Source organism: Ochotona curzoniae, unplaced genomic scaffold, assembly GCF_017591425.1.
Source record: "Ochotona curzoniae isolate NIBS_2020 unplaced genomic scaffold, NIBS_Ocur_1.0 contig_2318, whole genome shotgun sequence".
NCBI classification, from domain to species: domain Eukaryota; kingdom Metazoa; phylum Chordata; class Mammalia; order Lagomorpha; family Ochotonidae; genus Ochotona; species Ochotona curzoniae.
The window spans coordinates 3,375,086-3,396,354 of NW_024465419.1; the positions used below are offsets into that span (position 1 = coordinate 3,375,086).

The following is a 21,269-nucleotide window of genomic DNA, read 5'->3' on the forward strand; positions in this document are numbered from 1 at the left end:
TGTGCTGAGCTAGGCCTGAACTCATTCAACTCAGTGCATTCACTGATCCCACAGGAAAATAATACAGGCTATGTCATGGCATGGGTCAAAATAGGTCCATATGGCCCTCAGTCCTAACAGGCAACAAGTTCCAGCAAGATCAGCAATACCTAGATCTCTATAGACAACCTGGTGTCTCCCTAATTCTGGGACGTGCTCCAACCAGAAGTGGGTGAAAGGTTGTGCAGAAGATGGGGCAGCCTCAGCACATTATCACAAGAGATGGAGACTGGTGAAGAAGGAGCAGGGGCTACAGAGACCATGGTAGAAATCTAACATAAGAACTCAGACCTGAAACTCAGTGGAGGGAGTGGCACAACTGACTGCAAACAAAGAGCCATGTACCAGTTGCAATAAGTAAAATCAAATTATTGACCTGTGAGTGACACAGCTTGGAAACCTGCCACAAGAAGAAGAATCTGATAACCAGTAGTACAATGACCAAGAGCAAAAGAAGAGACAGAGGCACAATGAATATTGCTGAATACTCCCTGCAAAGGAGCAAAACCCTTTGCCAACTTCAGAATAAACTGAGCAAAACATCGAGAAAATTGGAGATACAGAATTCAAAACACTTGTTATAAAACTTCTTATCAACAATGAGAAGCACATAAAGCAGGCATTCAAGGAATTTAAGGAATGTGTCACCCTGGAAATGAATCAAATGAAACCAGATATCTCAGAAATGAGGAACACAGTGGAGTAAATTAAAAGTACATTGCAGCGTCTCCAAAATAGAATGAAGGAGGCAGAAGAAAAAATTTCAAAATTAAAAGATAGTTCCTATCACCAGGGAGAAAAAAAAAGAAGCTGGAAGCAAAGCTGGATCAGTCTAAAAAAAGCACTCAAGAATTGAAAAGACATTATTAAAAGGCCAAACATAAGAGTTATGGAAGTCCCACAAGGTACAGCAGATAAGCTGAGTTTGCAAATGTGTTTAAAGCAATAATAAGGGAAAATTTCCCTAATCTAGAGAAAGAATTGGGAAATAACATCTAGGAGCGGCACAGAACTCCCAACAGGATTGACAAAAAAACAATCTTCACCAAGAAACATGATCATCAAGCTCTCTTCAATCAAACATAGCAAAAAATCCTTAAATGTGCACATGGAAAAAATCAACTGACATATAAAGGAAAGCCAATTAAACTCACAGAAGACTTCTCACAGGAAACTCTACAGGCCAGAAGAGAATGGAATGTCATATTGCAGATTCTGTGGGCAAAAACTTGTCGGCCCAGAATGACGTACCCAGCTGAGCTTTCCTTCGTCTTTGAAAATGTAATAAAATTTTCCACAGTCAAGAAAAGCTAAAAGAATATGCCTCTTCCTAACCTGCCCTACAAATGACACTTAAAGATGTGTTTTCTTCACAGAGAAAAGGAATAGCGCCCACCAAAACCAAAGGCAAATGGGAAGAACATCCAGTAAAATAACAACAGAAGACTGAATCAATGAACAACTCATTGCTAAAATGACAAAACCAAATGATCACCTATTTGTATCAACCCTGAATGCAAATGGCTTCAACTCATCAATCAAATGTCACAGATTCACAGACTAGTTAAAAAACAAAACCCATCTATTCGTTGCCGCAGGGACCAACAAAGATAAACAGAAACTCTATCATGGATTTTGATTTTTTTTTTTTTGTTAGTTTCATCTCTTCAAAACACTTTTTTCTCATTAAATTTTTTAGTGACTCGAAGATCATACAGTAGCATCATTTTCTTCAAGAAGGTTCTTGATTTTCTTTTTCATCTCTTCAGTGACACATTAGTCATTCAGTTCATGTAAAATAACTCTGTAACAGGGACTATCATATCTAGCAGCACGTTATTTCACTTCATGGCATTGCAAATTTCTATTTTCCTTCCTGTTGTTGACAGTAGGATGCTGGACTCTCTGCCATTGTCTATGCCCGCAATGATGGACATGTGACTGTGTATTAAGAAGTATGCTATAGTAATGATATAGAGGAGCTCAGTGTGGTGGGAGGGAATTGGGGAGGGGATAAGGGAAATCCCAGGGCCCATGGAACTTTATCATAAAATGATAATAATAAAAAGAAGTAAAAAATAAAAGAAGCATGCCTTGGTAGCCACCTGATATTTATACATCAAAACCCTGTCTATCAGTAAAATGACCAGTTTTCTAAGATATAACCCCCTCACCTGAGAATAGTACCATATCAGGACTCCACTATCCAGTCTTAGAAGAGACTGAACCAGGGAGAGTAAGAAGAGGAGCAGGGAAATACCTCTAGCACTCTGTCTCTCTTTCCTTCTCTTGCACACCGCCCCCCCCCACCCACACACACACAATTGCTTTCTAACTTATATCTCTGCCTGTACTTACACTGCATTTCTAGACAACAAACAGGAGCCTAGAATAGGGATTTGTAGAGCCCATCTAGCCTACAACAGTTTGATATTCACAAAAGAACTAGCTGCACAGAATAAAGAGGAGAATCTTGGCTGACCTCAATGTCCATGTGATAAAAGCAGAGAGCCTAGAAGAGGGAGCCGAGGACTGCACTATTCAAACCATATATTCTCCCAAGGCACACGCCATCACCTTCCACAGCAATTCAACATGGCTGCAGGCTCAGCACACCCACAATCTGTTAAGCACCTGAGCCTCACTTCCCATCATGTACCAGATGCCATTACACTTCCTGGATTCCATTATGTGCTCTACAACCATGAATGCACCAGATACCATGACACTCCTGGAGGTCACCATGTATACTGCAGCTCTGCAAAAAGCTTCACCTCCTTCAAATATTCAGTAAGTCCCTACTCTTAGCACCACTCTGTTCTATAAAAGGATTATCTGGAATCTTCCTTAGTAAAATGCTCCCATCTGTGCTTATGCTGCTTTCCCAACTGGTCTGGTGATCAGCTGGCCTCAGGATTCACAGAGTGTTTGGGGCCTTCTGGCTTTGTAGACAGGTTCTTTGAGAAATTCAAATCTTTCAGCATTAACTAAACAACATGATAATTTTTTCCCAAATACATACAAATTTTAAAATGAAGTGGCAGTAAGATGTCAACCTCTACAGAAAGCTGGTATCTGTGAATTCAGGAGACCCAGGGGCATAAAGAACTGATCTGATAAATATGTCATAGGCCAGGACAACTTCCCAAACCCTACTTTAAACTGAAGATTTTTACTGAAATTAAAAAAAAAAATAGTTGCAAAATTTTCTCTGTAACCTGCAAGCACAACATCCAAACTCCTGATGCTAGAGATGGATATTGAACTGGTTACATTGGTACATCCACTTACACTTAAAAGAATATTTATTTGTTTGTTTGTTTGTTTATTTATTTGAAAGGCAGAGTCACAAACACAGAGAATGATGGAGAGAGTGACATAGATCACCCATATGATTGTTCACTCCACAAATAGTATCAATAACCACATCTGATCCAGGCTAAAATTGAGAGCAGGAATATATGTTGGTTTCCAACATGGTAGCAGGGATCCAAATATTTCGGCCATTACCTGCTGCCTTCCCACATATGCTAGCAGCAAGATAAATCAGAAGAGGAGCAGCCTGGACTCAAATCAGCACTTCGGTACCAGCAGCTAAACCGATTGAGCCATAATGCTCACACTCTATATCTATAACCATTTTTAAATATTGAGTACTTCCATATTGAATGGTGAATACGTGCAGCCTGAGACCCTCATAACTCCCTAGCTGAATGTGGGAGAGATCTTTGGAGTCACAACTCAGTGAGGGGGTTCAAAATTAGAGGCCCTGATAGCACAGCCAAGCAATCTTGCCTCCCTTCTCAACTAGGGTCTTTCCTCATTCTTATTTCACAAAGTTGTACTCTAGTGTTTATATTGTACTAAATATAAGCATAGAATTTTAAATATTATCCAACTGCATATGGATCTATTATTCCTAATTTCAATTTTTCTCAGATTTCCTTATTAGTCTGTTTTCCATTTACTTTCTGCTTTATAACAGCTGCTGCCTAACTCACCGGACAAAGTCATAGTCAAGAAATAATGTGCCCATCTCCAAAAGCTTGAGAATTTCTGACATCTGCCAGAAACACTTAACTTCAGCTTCCTCTGTCTAAATGCAAACAGAACAAATGCCTCTGCTTCTTTGCCAATTGCAGTAAATCCTTAAGAAAAAGAGATGCGTGGGCTTGAATTTCCAAATATCTGAATATGTGCCTGAGTGCAGAGTACACAGGAAATCCTGAATCTAGCATTTTACCCAGAGAAGTCCATTAAGGAGGGGAAAGAGAAAGGTCTTGCAGTGTTAACACAAAGTACAAGTTGACTGAAATTGTACACAATGTCCTTTACCTTACTATTTTGAAATCCATCAGAAAAGGTAAGAAGCTGTTAACAAAGCTGGCCTTGGAAAAATTGCTGAAGAAGAAAAGTTTTTATGCTTGCAATCACCTACCCTACCCATAGCTTGACCTTGGTCTCTTCATGTAGGTCAATCTGAATTTTCACTCCTGCTATCTCAACTCCCACAATCAAACAGCTCCTACACAGTGGCTTAAACGCACGTGTGAAATATCATCAAGCCAACAGCTCAAATTAAGTCGTCAGATTGAAAAGGTAGTGGGGCTAATCCTATTTGATCCTTAATCAGCAGCCCTACAAGGTTCTAATGATGAAACTCACGAGGTCATTTGTTTCTTCAGTAGACAGTACTGTGATGTCCAGTCTTTCCTTGAGGAAGTTCTTTTCCAGGGATCCCAGACTCTGAGCAAAAAGTAACTGCACCTGCACACAGCATCAGACTGACAGGAGCCCATTTCACCAATATCAAACTCCAAAAGGACACGATACTATAGACTAATTAAATGAGTACCATGAACACTGCAGGTCAGCCAGGAACTTGGACCTGTGCTGACCATACACCCTTTAGATCCAACTTCAATCTGCAAAAATCTTCACCTCTAAGTCCCCAGGAAGCCCATGAATTAAGCAATAGCTGCCTAGTTTCTTGCTCTACACTTTGGAGTAAATGTCTCCTCCACAGCCTGGTGTTAGAGATTGGCTTTCTGCACTGTAGCCTAGTAGACTCTTTTTGAGGGGCTCTATCACAACTCTTCCCACTGGTCTGGGAGGATTGTTCCACATCAACATTAAGGCTTAGGAGTTAGGCTGCCCTCTTATGAATCTCAGCTCTAAAACCCCTGGATAGTTCTATGCCAGCTGCTTAACCTGGCTCTTATCCAGCTCCTGCAACTGCAGAACAAGGGACTCTGTGGTTCCTCTGTGGAAGGATAATACTTCTGTACGATAACATGTGCATTTCTGCTCATCTTTCTGTGCTCACTAGCTTCTTTCAAGTGAACGTCAACAACTTCTCCACTGTCTTAGTCTCATTAGCCAAAGCTAACTTAGCATAGAACAAATTAAAAGGGATAGGTATGGGATTGCAGCAGGGGCATTTGATATAGGACGGAAAGGTTTTGCTACACACTTGCAGAAGGGTTGACTTATTTGGAGGACATGATTCCCAGCACAATGGGAGAAATGAATGGAACAAAGAAAAAGCATACAGATTGAAAGAGAAGAATTGAAAAGTCAAAGATATCACCATCCATCCAATTTGTGTTTGAGGCAGTTAAAGGGAAGGCAATGATCGCTAAGTGTCCCTTCTGTTGCCATTCAGAGAATACACAAATTTCCAGTGTTATTCCACCTCTAAGTTTGAGGTGATTCTTATTTATGCTTCAAGAAACTCTAGCCAGCAACTTCCAAACATATATACACCTAAGCTTGTGTCAAACAGCAACTCAGTATTTCATGGTTCTGAACACTCCCAGGAACATCAGAAGAAAAATGCTGATGCAACTTGCAGATTTTGATCAGACAAAGGAAAAACTATTTCCAGATGCTCCTCCTATGGAGTAACCAAGCATTAGACAAACTCAAAATCTTAACTAGTCTGAGTGTTTTGTTATATATTTTTATCCCAATTAGTCCACTTGTGAGTTTGATTTCCTCTCTTTTAAAGTGATAATACAATTAAATTTCTTATCATCTTGTAAGTGAATCAGAGATACTAATTAAATGTATATGCACATATGTTTTCCCTCTTACATTGTGAGCATCAGTGCATCTCACAACACACAAACTTGGGAGTTTGAAGCAAAGACAGGAAGCAGGACTATGAAAGATCTATTTCCTCTCTCTCTCTCTATACCCACAAGTTCATACAAGTTCTCCCACACAACCAGATGTCATCTGATAAAGAGAAAGAAGAGGGAGGAACTTTGAGTTTACTCAAGAGACACATCTAAATAATTTAAATGAAATTATTTCAAACAGCAATAGATGACAGGAGCATTAATAAGTAAATTAAGTGTACAATCTCATTTGGGCTAATTTTGTCGGATAATTATGACTACATAGAAGATATTACCTTACTTACCCTTTACATCACCTTCTAACACTGGTTAAAGAAGGCCTCTAATATTGAAACTTTAAAATTCTATCCTGAGTCAAAACACAAGGCTGCCAAAGACAGAAATGCAGATACCAAATGGAGTAGTAAAGAAGCACTGGTGAGTTTTCTAGAGCCTTGGTTGGGTGAAGCATGGTTCACAAACCAATTTCAATAAGAATATTTGGTAACCTGCTGGAGATGTGTATTTATGTTCCACCACAGGCATTATGAATCAAAACCTGCTTTCCTACAATATTTCCAGGTAGCTTCTACACACATGACATTTCAGAAGCACTGTCTACATGGGCAGGATTCTTCTCTCAGATCAGGAATGAGGCTGCCCTCTACACTTAATCCAAAACACACTAAATACAACATATGATTTCCAAAATGCTCCATGTAAATCCAGCAGACAAAATAGAAAGTGCTGTTCTCATGTCTAGTACTGACAAGTGGCTTAAACATTTGCTGAACACAGTAAGAATAGGTGCTTACTGTTCCATCACACTGGCCATCCTTAATTCTCAGATACATCTGGGTACTTGTCACACTTTCAAACATGCAAATCCCCGAGCTGATTTTATGCACTCTCCAGTACGATTTTTCAGAGTGATTTCCCAGTCCACTGCAGCTCCCATCAGGGTGGAGACACAGGGCCTGGCACAAGCTGGTGGCAAGCAGGATCACAGCGCTGTTGAGGAACACTCCCTGAAAAGCAGCAAGCAGAACAAAGAGCCAGTGGCAACAGGTTCACATTTCTCCAGTGAGGAACATTGCAGGGGTAATTCTCATAGAATATGCAGTGATCAGGATCTTACCAAAAATTGGCTGAAAAAATGAGCAATAATGACAATAAAATAATAAATTAACTTCTAAATAAAGCTAAAGAAAGTTAAAGGAAGTTGATTTACATCAATCATTTATTGAGATTATAAGGGTCAGAATCAGTTGCTACAGGGATTTATTTTTTTTCCTTATTTTTTTTATTTTTATTTTTTATTATTATATTTTTGACAATCTTTACATAGTTAATTGGGATAAAAAGGTTCAAGGGCTATAGGAAAGTGGGTAAAACTATTATTTCCATATTGTTTCCTTCATGATTAAAGGGGGGTATTAAGGGAGAAGGCCCACACAATTTCCCACCCTCCCCAGGTCCAGCATGTCAGCTATGCTCCAAGGTTCTTACTCAAGTGGTTTTAATAGTTCACCAGTCATAAATTGCTGCCAATCTTGCCACTCCAGGCACTCTGAGGTCTCTGAAGAATTACAGGGCTTTATTTTTAAAACTACAAATTAAATATTTCTTTTAAGGAATGTATAACACTATGAATAGATAATTTAAAAATCAATATAAAGCAGAATACATTTTAAAATGTGCTTTAAGGGTATATAAATTATGAAATATACTGTATGGCTATTGGTTGGAAGCATGCTGCAATAATATTGGGACAAATAGAAATAGCGAGAAGGGAATATGGGGAGGGAAACGGGGGGGGATCCCTATACCTATAAAAATGCATCACAAAAAATAATAAAAAATTATTTTAAAAAGAAAAATATCAAAAAGAAAATATTCATGTAGGAATGAATGAAAAGCAATAGTAGATACAACTAAGGAATTTTACATGATCTTTAATTTGAGAAAAAATAAAAAGCACTTAAATGTTAATCAGTGGGCCTGGCGCAACAGCCTAGAGATTAAATCCTAGCTCCCATGTGAGCCCCAGTTCTTGTCCCAGCTGCTCCACTTTCCATCTTGCTCCCTGTTTGTAGTCTGGGAAAACAACAGAGGATTGTCCAAAGCCTTGGGATTCTACACCCATGTGGGAGTTCCAGAAGAAGCTCCTGGCTCCTAGCTTTGGATAAGGTCAGCTCCGGCTGTTCTGGCCACTTGAGGAGTAAACCAGTAGACGGAAGATCTTTTTCTCTATATTCCTCCAGTCTATATATCTGTTTTCCAATTAATATTAATAATAAAAGCTAATCAGAGTATCCTAACAATGTCAACAAATTGATAGAAGAAAATATCAGATCACAAAATATAAATGGTGAATAAACTAAATATAATCCACATAGTGAATTAAAATAAAAAACTAAAACAGGATATTTGTTCTTCTAGAAAATAGTAATAAATTTTCCCTTTAAGGATTACACTGGTGTGTCGTCTACGGCCATACCACCCTGAACGCGCCTGATCTAGGATTACACTGAATATCAAAGTCAGTGAGATGAATATTTTCTTAAAATGTAAAAGGAGCTGGTTAATAATGTTTAGCTTAACCTGAGAGGTCTGACCCTTACTTCAGGTTCTGAGAGAGAATCTCTAATCCCTTACAATCTCATACATACCCATTAGGAGTGACTGGCCAAGGGTCTTGAGCTAGCCAGATGGAAACATTATGGCCTAGGGAATGGGGTGCTGGGTCACAAAATGTCAACTTGATATGGACTAGGCAGGAAGGTAGGTAAATCTGCAGAGTTGGAAGTAAGTGCAAGCCACAAGCTCCTGTCTTCATGTGTAGTTCTATTTGCCAATCAGAATGTCCACTTTTCTAGGATTACCATTTCATGCAGATGCTATGTAAATATGTGTATTAGACTGTACTTGGAATTTTATGGAGTATCATAAACTCCTTGGTAGCTTTATGCCTGTAGAGGCACCTCCTCCTACCTCTTTAAAGAGGCCAGCAATTGGAAGAAGCTCCTTCCTGTGTCATAGATCATGAATATTGAGGATGCTGGCTCTGCTTCATCTCACCAGCTTCTCCTTCTGGACCCATTTCTAACACAAAGCATGGCTGTGTGTGGTGGGGGGGTGGGCTGTTCTCTTTCTCATATTTAAACCACTTAATGTATGGTATACATGTCTGTGTTTACACTATTTCTCAAAGTAGAAGGCAAAGGGCTGGAAAAAAATAGTACCTTTTTCCCCCACAATGACCTGACTGTCTTAGAGTTGCTTGGAGCATAAGCTCAATCACATGGACCTGCTTACGTAACAGAACCATAATAAAGACTGTGAATGCCAAAGAGGAGTTTAAATGATGGGCAATACCCTGTGTGCACTGTTACACATCACTGCTGAGGAAGCAGATCTGTCCTGCCTGCATGGGAGAGAACAACAAGAAATGCCATCATGGTGCTTTTCCTAAATTCTGCTCTTACCTCAGCACATTCTAACCTATATCCTTTCTCCAAAACCATCACTGGGGGTATGATAAATTTCAATGTATTCTATGTTTCCTTGTAGTACTATATTAAGTCTTGGTAGTGGCCGCATAGATTCCCAAGCCTGTTGTTGGAGTTAGTAAAATTGGTTCCCTACAGTTTCATAGTTGGCTTAACATAAACTAAAGTTTAAAAAAATGTTACATCTGAGGGGTAGAGGAAGTTGGGGGCATGCCAGTGTGTGCCTAGAGCCTTAAAACTTTCATATTCTGGCCTGGCACTGTGGCCTAGCAGCTCAAGTCCTCACCTTGAGCGTGCCTGGGATCCCATATGGGTGCCGGTTCTATTCCCAGCAGCTAAACTACCCATCCAGCTCCCTGCTTGTGGCCTGGGAAAGCAGTTGAGGACAGCCCAGTGCACTGGGACCCTGCACCCACGTGGGAGACCTGGAAAGAAGTTCCTGGCTTCTGGCTCCAGATTGGTGCAGCACCGGCTGTTGCGGCCATTTGGGGAATGAATCATCAGAGAGAAGATCTTCCTATCTGTTTCTCCTCCTCTCTGTACATTTGACTTTGCAATAAAAATAAATAAATCTTTAAAATAATTTCATATTCTGATTTCTAAATTCAATCTCTCAGTTTCTAAGCTAAGAAAATAACAAAAGATATGGTCAAATGCATATGCCAAAGTACATATTGCAATAAATATGCACAAGTATGAAAATGAAGAGATTAATTTTCAAGAATAAAAATTACATACATACATCCCTATATTTGAATATTATTTTTAATGAACTCATTTCAAAGGCAGAATGATAGAGAGAGGAGGGAGAAACAAGAGAGTGAAAAAGAGATCTACCACTCAGTGGTTTACTAGTTTACTGGTTCAAGTGGTTGCAGTAGTTGTGGCTGGTCTGTCCAGGAATTCCACCCATGTCTTTCATGTAAACAGCAGAAGCCCCAGCACTTAAGCCATTTTCTGCTGCCTCCACACATGCATTTGCAGGGAGCTGGACTGAAAGTAGAAGAGCCAGAGCCCAAGCCAATGCTCCTACATGGTTTGAAAGTATTTCAAATGGTAGCTTAATCTACCACACCATACTGAATATTATTAGATTGAATGCTATTGAGCAAAATGTAAAGTTACTGTTTCAAAAAAAAAAAGGGGAATGTGATGAAATGCTTACTACATTCTAAGTACAAAAAGTTTTAAAGATAAACAAAAGTATTGTTGTTTGAATAATGATCTACTATTTACTAATCATGCTATACAACTCAAGTTTCTCCCTTTGATTTTTCTTTTCCTTCACATTTAAAATACAATTAAGTCAGTATTTTTATGATAATTAGATTTCATCTCACATGTGATGAAATTCTCAGTGAAGTGATTGAAAAATGATAATCTTCTAAGTTATAACTGTAGTGATGTGGTAATGCTATAGCGATATCACAAACATTGTAAAAAGAGAAGTGTAAACATTATGAAATTATCACACATGTGTATTATTCAAAAGCTTTAAATTCTGTCAGGAAAGTTAAAGTATACTTTTGTTTGATTCTTAAATGCAAGGTTCTCAAGCTCTTTATTAAGAATTCCTGCATCCACAGTTTCTACTTCCAACTTCAATTTGAAATAATATTTTACATCTGTCACAGTTTCACTGTTGCTAAAGCTGAGGGTCCTATGACCTTTCAAAGTAAGGATAAACAAAATACTAATAGGCATCAATGCCATCTGGTGGAAAGAGATTTGATTACTGCATTACAACTCAATCCAAGAATTTTCCTCAACATGGCAAAAGAAAGTAGGTATTTAGCAATATAAATGTTAAGAGGTTTAGCAATATAAATTTTACCTTGACAAAAATCACAAATTCTTTTGAAAAGTCTGCATAGCCTACTGCTGATTCACCAGCTATGCCATGATGATCAAAAATAACCGTGTGACCAGGAACCCTTGCTGATTCAAGCACTGCACAGCGATTGGGCTGATAAAGCACCCGTAGTTTAGTGGCAGCTCCACCACTAGCCTGAAATAAAATGTAAAGAAAAAAAAGAAAGAAAGAAAAACAAAGCAACAACTCTTAACTATCAAGACTTAAATTTACAATATCTTGACATTTGGTGTGTGTCTACACTCTACTTCACTGTCTAAAATCCTTATACTATTTATCTAGTCTTGACTGTAGTTGCAGGACAATTTAGTAAAATGTTAACATTCATTTTATTGTTATTCATGCTTCATTTCTTCTTTTGTGAAATTTTAAAATGTGTTTGACACTGAAAGTTGAGCTGCAAGCACTTGGTACAACAGCTGATATGTCACTTGGGATGCCTGCCACCCCACCTCAGACTCCATGAATTGAATTCTCTGCTCTGTTCTGGATCCATTCCTGCCAATAGGCCCTGGGGAGGCAGAAAGATGACTCAAGTAGCTGGATCCCTGCCATGCACATTGGCTATCCAGATGGAATTCTGGTCTCCAGACTTTAGTTTGGTCCTGTCCCAACTGTTGGGAGACATTGAGGCATGAATGAGAGGATAGCTCTCACTCTTTCTCTCAGTCCCTTTCTCAGTCCCTCACTCTCTGTTTCTCTGCTTTTCAGAATAATAAAAAAAAAAGGTTAGAATTATTCTAGGCTTTGCTTCTTAACAAACTGACTTCGGCAGCTTTTGCCTTTAGATGGTTATGGGATAAGTGCCTGCCCTAGGCATGAGAACGCTGCCGTCACAGGTTAGAGTGCCTCAATTCAAGTCCTGATCACTTCTCATCCTAGCTTTTTGCTAATGCACATCCCGAGAGACAACAGGTGATGGGTAAACTGGTTTAGTGACTGCCCCCCTTGTGGAAAATCCGCATTGAGTTCCTGGATCCCAAATATTTATGAACCGAACCAGTAGACAGGGGGTTTATTGTGTGGTCTTCCCTAACCTTTAAATAAAATAAGGGGGGAAAAAAAGACTAAGGTATCTGAGGAAGTTGTAATACAGACAGCCATTCTTAGTTTAAGATAGTGTTTGAGGCCCTACTTTTTCCCTCTCCACCTCAGTGCCCCATGGAGTGCCCCGCTTGAATGGTTGGAACCAAGACATTAAGTCTAGCAAGTTCAGCAAGTTTCCAATGTCAAATACAACAGGGAAGCTCCACCACTTTTTATACCTGATGAATACCTCCAAGTCCTCAGCATAGACCAATACTGTCATCAGATATTCTAAAGGTCCATACAGGTGAAAAAGATACGCCTCAAGCAACTTAGAGGATCTCCCGCCAGTACAGTACAACCTAGTGGGATAGGCTGATAGGGAGGATGGATATGGCCTATCCCCTTATCTCTCCCCTCCCTCCAAAACTGGGAAGAAGAAATAGAAAGCTTGGAAACGATGATCACACCCACTTCTCTCTAACTGATTCGTCTCACCCTGATTGGCCATGTAAACATCATGTATAATAAAAAATAAATATATATATATATGCAAAAATATATTGTACAGGATTTTGGTACTACTAATATTTGATGAAAAGAACAGTTGCTACTTACCATCCCAGTAACAAAGCCTTTATCAAGACCAAGAGAAAGATGCTTCATCTCATGACTTTGGAAAATACATGTATTTCCTTTGTTGAAAGTAACATCAAAGAGACCTAAAAAACATGTTTAACTATTATCAAGTAATTCATGATTTTAACACTTTTTTCTTTTTCAATTATACCCTGAAATGTTCTCATAAAAAGTGTTATAGCATCTCTCAAATGTTTTTAATTAATACAAGGCAAAATGCCTCTTTACAACATGTTCATGTTGTAGAAACTCATAATGTGTAAACTTGTTTGCGTATGTAAAAATTATTGTGGAAGGTAAGTAATTTTTAGTCATGATACACTTTATTTCCTAATGAGTTGCCTCTGATTTTGGACATAAAATATAAAATCTATCATATATATTATAAGTGCCTACAAAATGTTTTCAGAGAAGTAAAATTAGATCAACCTTCTTACCATTCGCAACACAGCTCATTTTGTACTAACTCAAAACTTCAGCCTAGTCAGTATATAACACATGAAGGAGGATTATGGTACTTTTTGAGTAACTTAGGCTCTTTAATCCCAATTGTTAATGTGAAATGATTTACTGTCTGCTTTAATTATTTACTTTATTCCTACTATGTGCCTCTACATCTACTATTAGTAGATCCAACTAATGAATTCTATAATTGTGTTTTTATTCCAACAGATTTTATGGGCCAATATTTTCAGTTAAGAACAAGTTCACTGTATAATTTAATGTTCTAACACACACTAAAGCTATATTTCTAGAAATGAAAGACAAATCTAAAGCTTTCTACCAAACTGATTTCTAAATCACCTTTGTTTACTCAATAAATATACCTTAATGGTTAAAAATTAGGTACCTTCAAAATTAAGCTGTGCTGATGCGCACTTGAAGATAACCCGTGTTTAAGGTGTTAATGCAATAAAAAAAAAACTAAGAGACAAGATTCTGATTTGAGTCTAACCTCTACTCATCAGCTAACCTTGGACAATTCATTTTTTATATCACAGTTCCAGCTTTCTCATCAATAAACTCAGAACAAGAATTCCCAAAAACTATCATTCAGCTGATTCACTAAAAATGTGAACTAGTGAGTTAATGGTTGAAGATTCCAAACACTAAGGGACTGTTATTAAAAAATAGGCTAAGAACAATTTTCATGGTTTAACTCAAACTTTTACTTGATATATCATAATACCAAAATCTAAACTCATAAAACTATAAAGAGATTATTTTACCAATTTTAATAATTTTATGAATAATTCATTTTTAAATTTTATCTTTTACAACAGCTTTATAGAAATGCACTCCACATGTCACACAATCTACTCACTTAAGAGTATACAAGCCAATAGTTTTTTTGTGTCTTTGTATAATTGTGAACCATTACAACTAGTTTTAGATATCAACCCCCAAGAAATAAATTTAATAAGTTAGCAATCACTCCAGATTGATCTCCCCTTTCTACCTGTATATCCCCTCCCTACTCTGGCTCTTTTTATTTGAATATTCTAGACATTTGTCCCTGCATCCTCCAATCTATCATCATATATCATTTCAGAAACATCTCGTCATTTTTTTCTCCTCAACAAGCCAAGTCCCTAGTTTACCTTATCTGTGGCATAGGATTTTTTTAAATGCCACATATAAATGTGACTGCGATCTTATTATATTTGTCTTTTTATATGTGGCAGATTCATCCATGTTATTACAAATTACGAGATTCCACTCTTCGTGTCAGAACAGTATTTCATTGTGTACACCACATTTTCTTTGTCCATTTATCCATTAATGGACATCTAGGCTGATTTCACATCTTGGTTATTATCAACAGTGTCACTGTAAATATGGGAGTGCAAATATCTCTTTAAAAACTATTTCCTTAAAAAAAAACCTCTTTCCTTCGCATATGTGTTCAGTGGTGGGATTGTTATATTATATGCTGTCTCCCTTTAGTCTTATGTGAAAGATAAAGAGACATATTCAGAGAGATCTTCCATGTACTCACACATTTCCCAAATGCCTTTAAGTCGTAAGTGAGCAAGAGTGAAGCCAGGAGTTTAGAACTCAGTGTGAATCTCTTAACTGAATGGGGAAAGCCATTAACTACTGCTTCCCAGAGTACACGTTAATACGAAGCAGGATCAAAATCAGAGCCATGATTCAAACTAGATACCTGGATACAAAATCCAAGTGTTCCAAGCAGTGACTTAACTGCTGATAAATGCCCTTTAAATAGTTCTATTTTTAAATTTTGAGAGGGCTTCTTACTCTTTTCCATAATAGCTATTCTAATTACATTCTAATCAATAGTATATAAGTAGTCATCCTTGCCAATCTCATAACTTTGATAATTAGCCATTTAACTAGAGTGAAGTGACTTGCTGTGGTTTTCATTTAAATTTCCCGGATGATTAGTAATGTTAAGAGTTTTCATATACCTATGATCATCTGCATATCCTCTTCTGAGAAATGTGTCATTTGTTATATTCATTTTCTTGCTATTGTTATTATAGCTCAATAGTATATAATGATATAGTATAACCACATAATAATACAGGTACATATTAACTTCTTGATAGATTATAGCTTATTTTTCCTATTCTGTATGCTGCCTCTACTTTCTTAATTTTTTCTTTCAATGTGAAGAAACATTTAATTTGATGTTATCCCATTGATCTATTTTTACTTTTGCTATTTTTGCTTTTCAGATAATATCTAAAACATCATTGCCAGGATCAAAGTCATAGAATTTTACAGAAGCATGCTGTTTAATTTTCATGTGTCTATTAAATTTCTGTCATTTTTCCTGTTAGCAATCTTATTGTGGACTTCTAGTTTTTTAAGATTATTTATTTATTTTTTTTGGGGGGGGGGAGAGGCAAAGTGACAAAGAGATAAACAAAGATAAATAAATCTTCAATCTTCTGATTGATTTCTCACCTGCCTGCAACAACCAGGGCTGATCCAAGCCACAATCAAGAGTCCAGAACTCCATCCAGGTTACCCACACGGGTGGCAGAAACTGCATATTATAATCAATTATCCGCTGTCTCCAAAAATGCACATTGGCAACATGTTGGTTCAGAAGTAGTAACAGGCCTCCATCCTGAGCACTCCAGTAGGGGATGTCAGCTACACCTATTGTGTCAGCTAAACCTATTGTGTCATAATGTTCATCCATGATTTCTACTTTTATTACATTGCTGTCAAAAAAGATTAGTGCTACACTCTTCTTAAATTTCTCTTATGACCCAATGTAGAATCTATTCTGGAGAAAACTGAATCGAGATGAATGGATGAATAAAATGGGATCAGTTAGATGGATTACTCTGTAAATGTTATTAGGTCAATTCTGTCTACAGTGAAGTTTAAAATCAATGTTTCTTTGTTGATTTTTGTGTCCATACAATCTTTCTTTAGCTGAAAGTTGGGTGTTAGAAATCCCTGACACAAGGCATTTCAAAAGTTTTATGAAAAATGGAATTGTAAGGTAAATTTATTTTAGTGCAAAAAAAAATTGGGAAATCCATACTTAATTTTCATTGACTTTTTACTGGACTTATACACTGCTAGAAAGTATGAAGAGTAAAATGTTTCTCTATTTTCTTCTTCCTTCCATTAGTTTGGTCTACACAGAGGCTCACACACTGGCCATTGGCCTAAGGTAAAAGTACCAGGAAGGATCAGTTCAGAAAGTCAAAGTGGAAGACAAAAACCCTAGAAGTGTTGCTTCAGTTGCATTCCTTTCTCAAAACATGTACAAAGGGATAACCCAGAAAGGGTGATTTCCCTCCTTGATATGGGAGTGGCAAGGTCGCTTCATAAACTGGCCTTTGGAATGGGTGCAGAAGAGAACTCACTCCAGTCCCTAGAGCTCTTATGTTCTTGGATAGTTCAATCCCTGTGAGCAAAGGCATTTTTAAAACATTTTTATTTTTTAAGATTTTAAATTTTTATTTACTTACTTACTTGAAAAGGAGAGGAAGACAAAGACAGAAATAGAAAGAGAGAGAGAGATCTTTCATCTATTAGTCCCTCCCCAAATGCTTGCAATAGCTGGGAATGGACCAGGCTGAAGAGAGGAGCCAAGGACTCCATCTGGGTCTTTCATTAGAATGTCAGGGACTCAAATAGCTGGGCCACCATCTGCTGCCTTTCCAGATTCACGAAGCTGAAACAGAGCAGCTGGATAGCTGGACAGCTGGACCCAAACTGTACCTTGGTACTTAACTTGGAATGTAACTTGCTGGGCCATGCACCTGCCCTCATAAACTGATTTTATAAGCAAACATTTCAACACAGAAAAGACAGAAAAGAAAGCACTCTTCTCTGTTTATAAGATAAAGCATGTATATATATATATATATATATATATATATGCCTTTAATATATATATACACACACACACACATACTTTATTTTATCTCTATGTGTATATACATGAAAGGCAGAGCAAGAGACATCAACTGGTTCACTCCCCCAATGGCCATAGTTGCTGTAGCTGAGCCAAACCAAACCCCCAACTAGGAATTCCTTTGGGTCTTCTACATATGTGGCAAGATCACAATACTTGAGCCATTGTCTGCTGCCTCCAAGATACACCTGCATGAATTTGGATCAGAAGCAGAGTATCTAGGACTTCAACTTCCCATACAACATGAGACACGGGCATCCCAAGCAGTAGCTTAACCTGTTGTACCACAACACTTGCCCCTCGTCTTCTTTCTTGAGACATCCCAGGGGACTGAGGGAAAAGGCAAAGCCTTCCTATGCTTGGAAGATATTTCTCTACCTTCCAGAATAAAAATAGGTTCTCTTTGTATCTCTGTCTTTCTGTATGTCTGTGTCATTCTCTGGAGGAAAAGGTGGAAAGCCCTATGTAAGACACTTTTCTATATGGGGAATTTTCCCTTTTAGAAAGATGTACTTACTGCAGGCTCATTTCACCAGGCTCTTCTAGAACTGCAGAACCGTGGTTCAGGAAACAAGTGAGATATTTCTCTGGCTGATGCATTTGCCGTGAGAAATAAATGGTCTTTGACCCAATGTTACTATGTTTCCAACAAGTAGGGTAAAACTTAGATCCTTTACCATTTTTGATTTTAAAATAGGGGATATTTTTGAAGCCACATTTGTCTATTTGAACTATAATAATAAAGAGTGCCAACACTGGCAGCAGAGAACTCATGAAACAGGACATAAAGGATCATTTTGAGGTCCAACAGTATATGGCTTACTGGTTAAGGCCACAACTCGCAACACCACCATCTCATATGGGTGCTGGCATCCCATACAGGACCTGGTTCATATCCTCACTGCTCCACTTCCAATTCAGTTCCCCACTAATTGTCTGGGAAAAAGCAGTAAAAGACAGCCCAAGTGTTTGGGTCTGTGCTATCCCTAAGAGATCTGGATGAAGCTCCTGGTACATGGCTTCAGCCTTACCCAGTGTGGCCAGTGTGGCTATCTCCAACAGATAAGAGACATCTCTCTTTCTCTCTCTCTCTCTCTCCGTCTCTCTTTCTCTCTCATTAACTTTCAAAATAAATGCATTAACCTTCAAAAAATTAAAGGATCATTCTGACTGATCCCAAGTAGAAACCAGGAGATAAGAAAAGTATTTAAAGAATAGATTAATTTCAGAATTGTGGAAATAGAAACTATTAGAAATGTTAAATAGTCACATATTTTCATGAAGGCAAACACTACTCCTTGGAATCACTAATGTGAGGTAGAGATTTCATGCTTCAGGAAATGTTATACATGAGAATTTAGCACATTCAAGATACCACAGTTACTAACAAAGCAAAGTCACATTCATAGATGTCACACAAATTTTGTTTAAAATTTCAAAAAGCACTGGAGATTTGGGCTCAGAGACAAAATGTGCAAAAATCACGTTATTCCTTCTTTGTTGACTTCTAGGATTATGACTTCAGGAAAGGCTGATATTGAACATCAATCTTAGTTGTCATTACTTTTTGGGTGTTTTTGTTTTTGTTTTTGCCTTGTTTTTCCTTTGTAACTTCATTATGAAATCAGCCACAAGCAGCTATTAAAATTACTGCTTTTGTTTGTCATTTTCATTAGATCATGAATCTCTGGAGTTCAGGATGTATCTTAGTTATTTTTGTAGCTCTCTAATTATTTATCATTGTATTTTTGCAGAAAAGGTTCTCAGTGTTTCTAGAAGGTTCTCAGTGTTTCTAGAACTGATTTAATTCCTTAAATGATCACTTAGCTCGAGCTACAGCTGTTGCTTTGTTAAGAATAGTTAACATTAATTACCTACATTTTATTCTTCAGCTAGATAAACACCTAATTAAAACGTTTTCATGATATACTTATCAGTGTGACATGGCCCACCATTAAATCTTGCCATCTATTGATTATTTATATTAATGCACATGATGAATTATTTAAAATGGCCTAAAACTAGCAATATGTAAAGCATCTGAAAGAGGCAAAACTATTTACTAAATTGCATCAAAGAATCTACCTTCCTTCAGCTCCTGGACCTACGCAGCAACATAAACTTGTGTAATGGCTTTACCATATTTGTCTGCCTTTTCTCCAAAAGCATCAACGCTGCCATCTGGATGTAGACGGACAAACCCTCCAGTTTGTCTATTGTAAAACTGAAGAGTATTTCCTTTCATAAACTTCCATTTTTCTGCAGCCCACTAAAAATAAACAAAACAAATGCCACTGTGAGCAGCCACAAAGAGGAAAAAAATAATAACTGAGTAGCATTCTTCACTAAATACTTATTATTTTAACACATCAAAAAGTTATTTCAATTAGTTGTGCTAAAATAAAAGCCAAAGCAAAATCTTACTGTTTCTTTTCTCTTATATTCCAGTTTCTGCCCTGAGGAGATAAAAAGGAGATCATTAATTTCAGCTGTCCCATACTTCCTTCAAGCAAGATAAAAAACAAAAACATAATTTTCTAAGCAATGTATATACACAGCACTCACTTGCTGAGTCGATACTGTCATCCCTGGCATACAGTTCTCTGACAATTGTGCCATCATCTTCACCTTGGTCCAGCCATCTAAGGAAACAAAAGTGCATCCACAATTTTCATGCTATTTACACTGGCCCTTAGTAATTATTTGCCAAAGTCAGAAGTAATGGAAAGTAAAAATTTAAAAATATGAATATAGAGTTGATAGGGCAGAAGAGTACAATGTAGAAAGGGAAATCCTTATATAACTACAGAAATGCATTGATAGAAACTATTTGGTAAGGATGAAACTTATTTCTCCATAATCTGTAAGTGAGCTGCCTAACCAGTCAGTCCTGCTGTTTGCCAAACCAGTAGATTTTAAAATCCAATGGATTGTTTGTCCTATTCTTTAGATAACAACCACAACTCAAATTATGATTAGTTATTTCAGTTATTTTATACATGGCTATTATTGGTTCCATGGGGAAAAAGATAAGAGTATTTAAAAACACACACACATACACTCAGACTTATCACCACTACTGGCTGGATAACTCAAAGATCAGACCTAGGCCATGAGTCAACAATGTCATTATTGAATGAAAGTCAACATGCAACATCTGTTCTATATACGTATTACTTTTCAGCCTACTTCAGGACCTTGCTCAATAGGAATACATTTTCTTCTCGGAGAGCTTCATTTTTCTTACTTATGCATGGAGAAAATTCTATTTTAAAATTTCTATCTTAAGTTACCAATGAACACGAAGTTTAAGTCATCAAGGATGGTGATAATGGCTATGAATAAAAGCAGCAGCATCTAGGGATAATATTTATAATAGTTACCCAAAAATTATCGATGATCAGGAATAATTTAAAAAGCTATTTGGTTCTCAAAAATATGTGACCTTGAAACTAACTAGTAAGAAATGAATCTACTCAGAGTAGAAGCACATCTACCAACCTATGACAGAAGAAGGTATATTCACAGCGTGTTGTAGGATCCTTGACCACCACATCCTCAAGAAACCAACCATTTCCTAAAAACCAATTTGAGAAGGGGAAGTGTGAGGTGAATTCGTATCTTTCAGGTATCAGCTTTTGAAAAACAAA

General features: G+C 37.5%; 1 protein-coding gene across 1 annotated transcript in view; it reads right to left on the minus strand.

The window, feature by feature from the left end:
* Positions 1–21,269, minus strand: part of RP1 (RP1 axonemal microtubule associated) — a 129,400-nt gene that overhangs the window by 57,831 nt on the left and 50,300 nt on the right. The window contains exons 8-14 of the mRNA XM_040972561.1: positions 21,121–21,196; positions 20,185–20,261; positions 20,044–20,075; positions 19,759–19,888; positions 13,203–13,294; positions 11,508–11,681; positions 6,977–7,189 (exon numbers count right to left, since the gene is read on the minus strand). Of these exons, the coding sequence (XP_040828495.1) occupies positions 6,977–7,189; positions 11,508–11,681; positions 13,203–13,294; positions 19,759–19,888; positions 20,044–20,075; positions 20,185–20,261; positions 21,121–21,196 (794 nt within the window). The remainder of the gene's footprint in view (positions 1–6,976; positions 7,190–11,507; positions 11,682–13,202; positions 13,295–19,758; positions 19,889–20,043; positions 20,076–20,184; positions 20,262–21,120; positions 21,197–21,269) is intronic.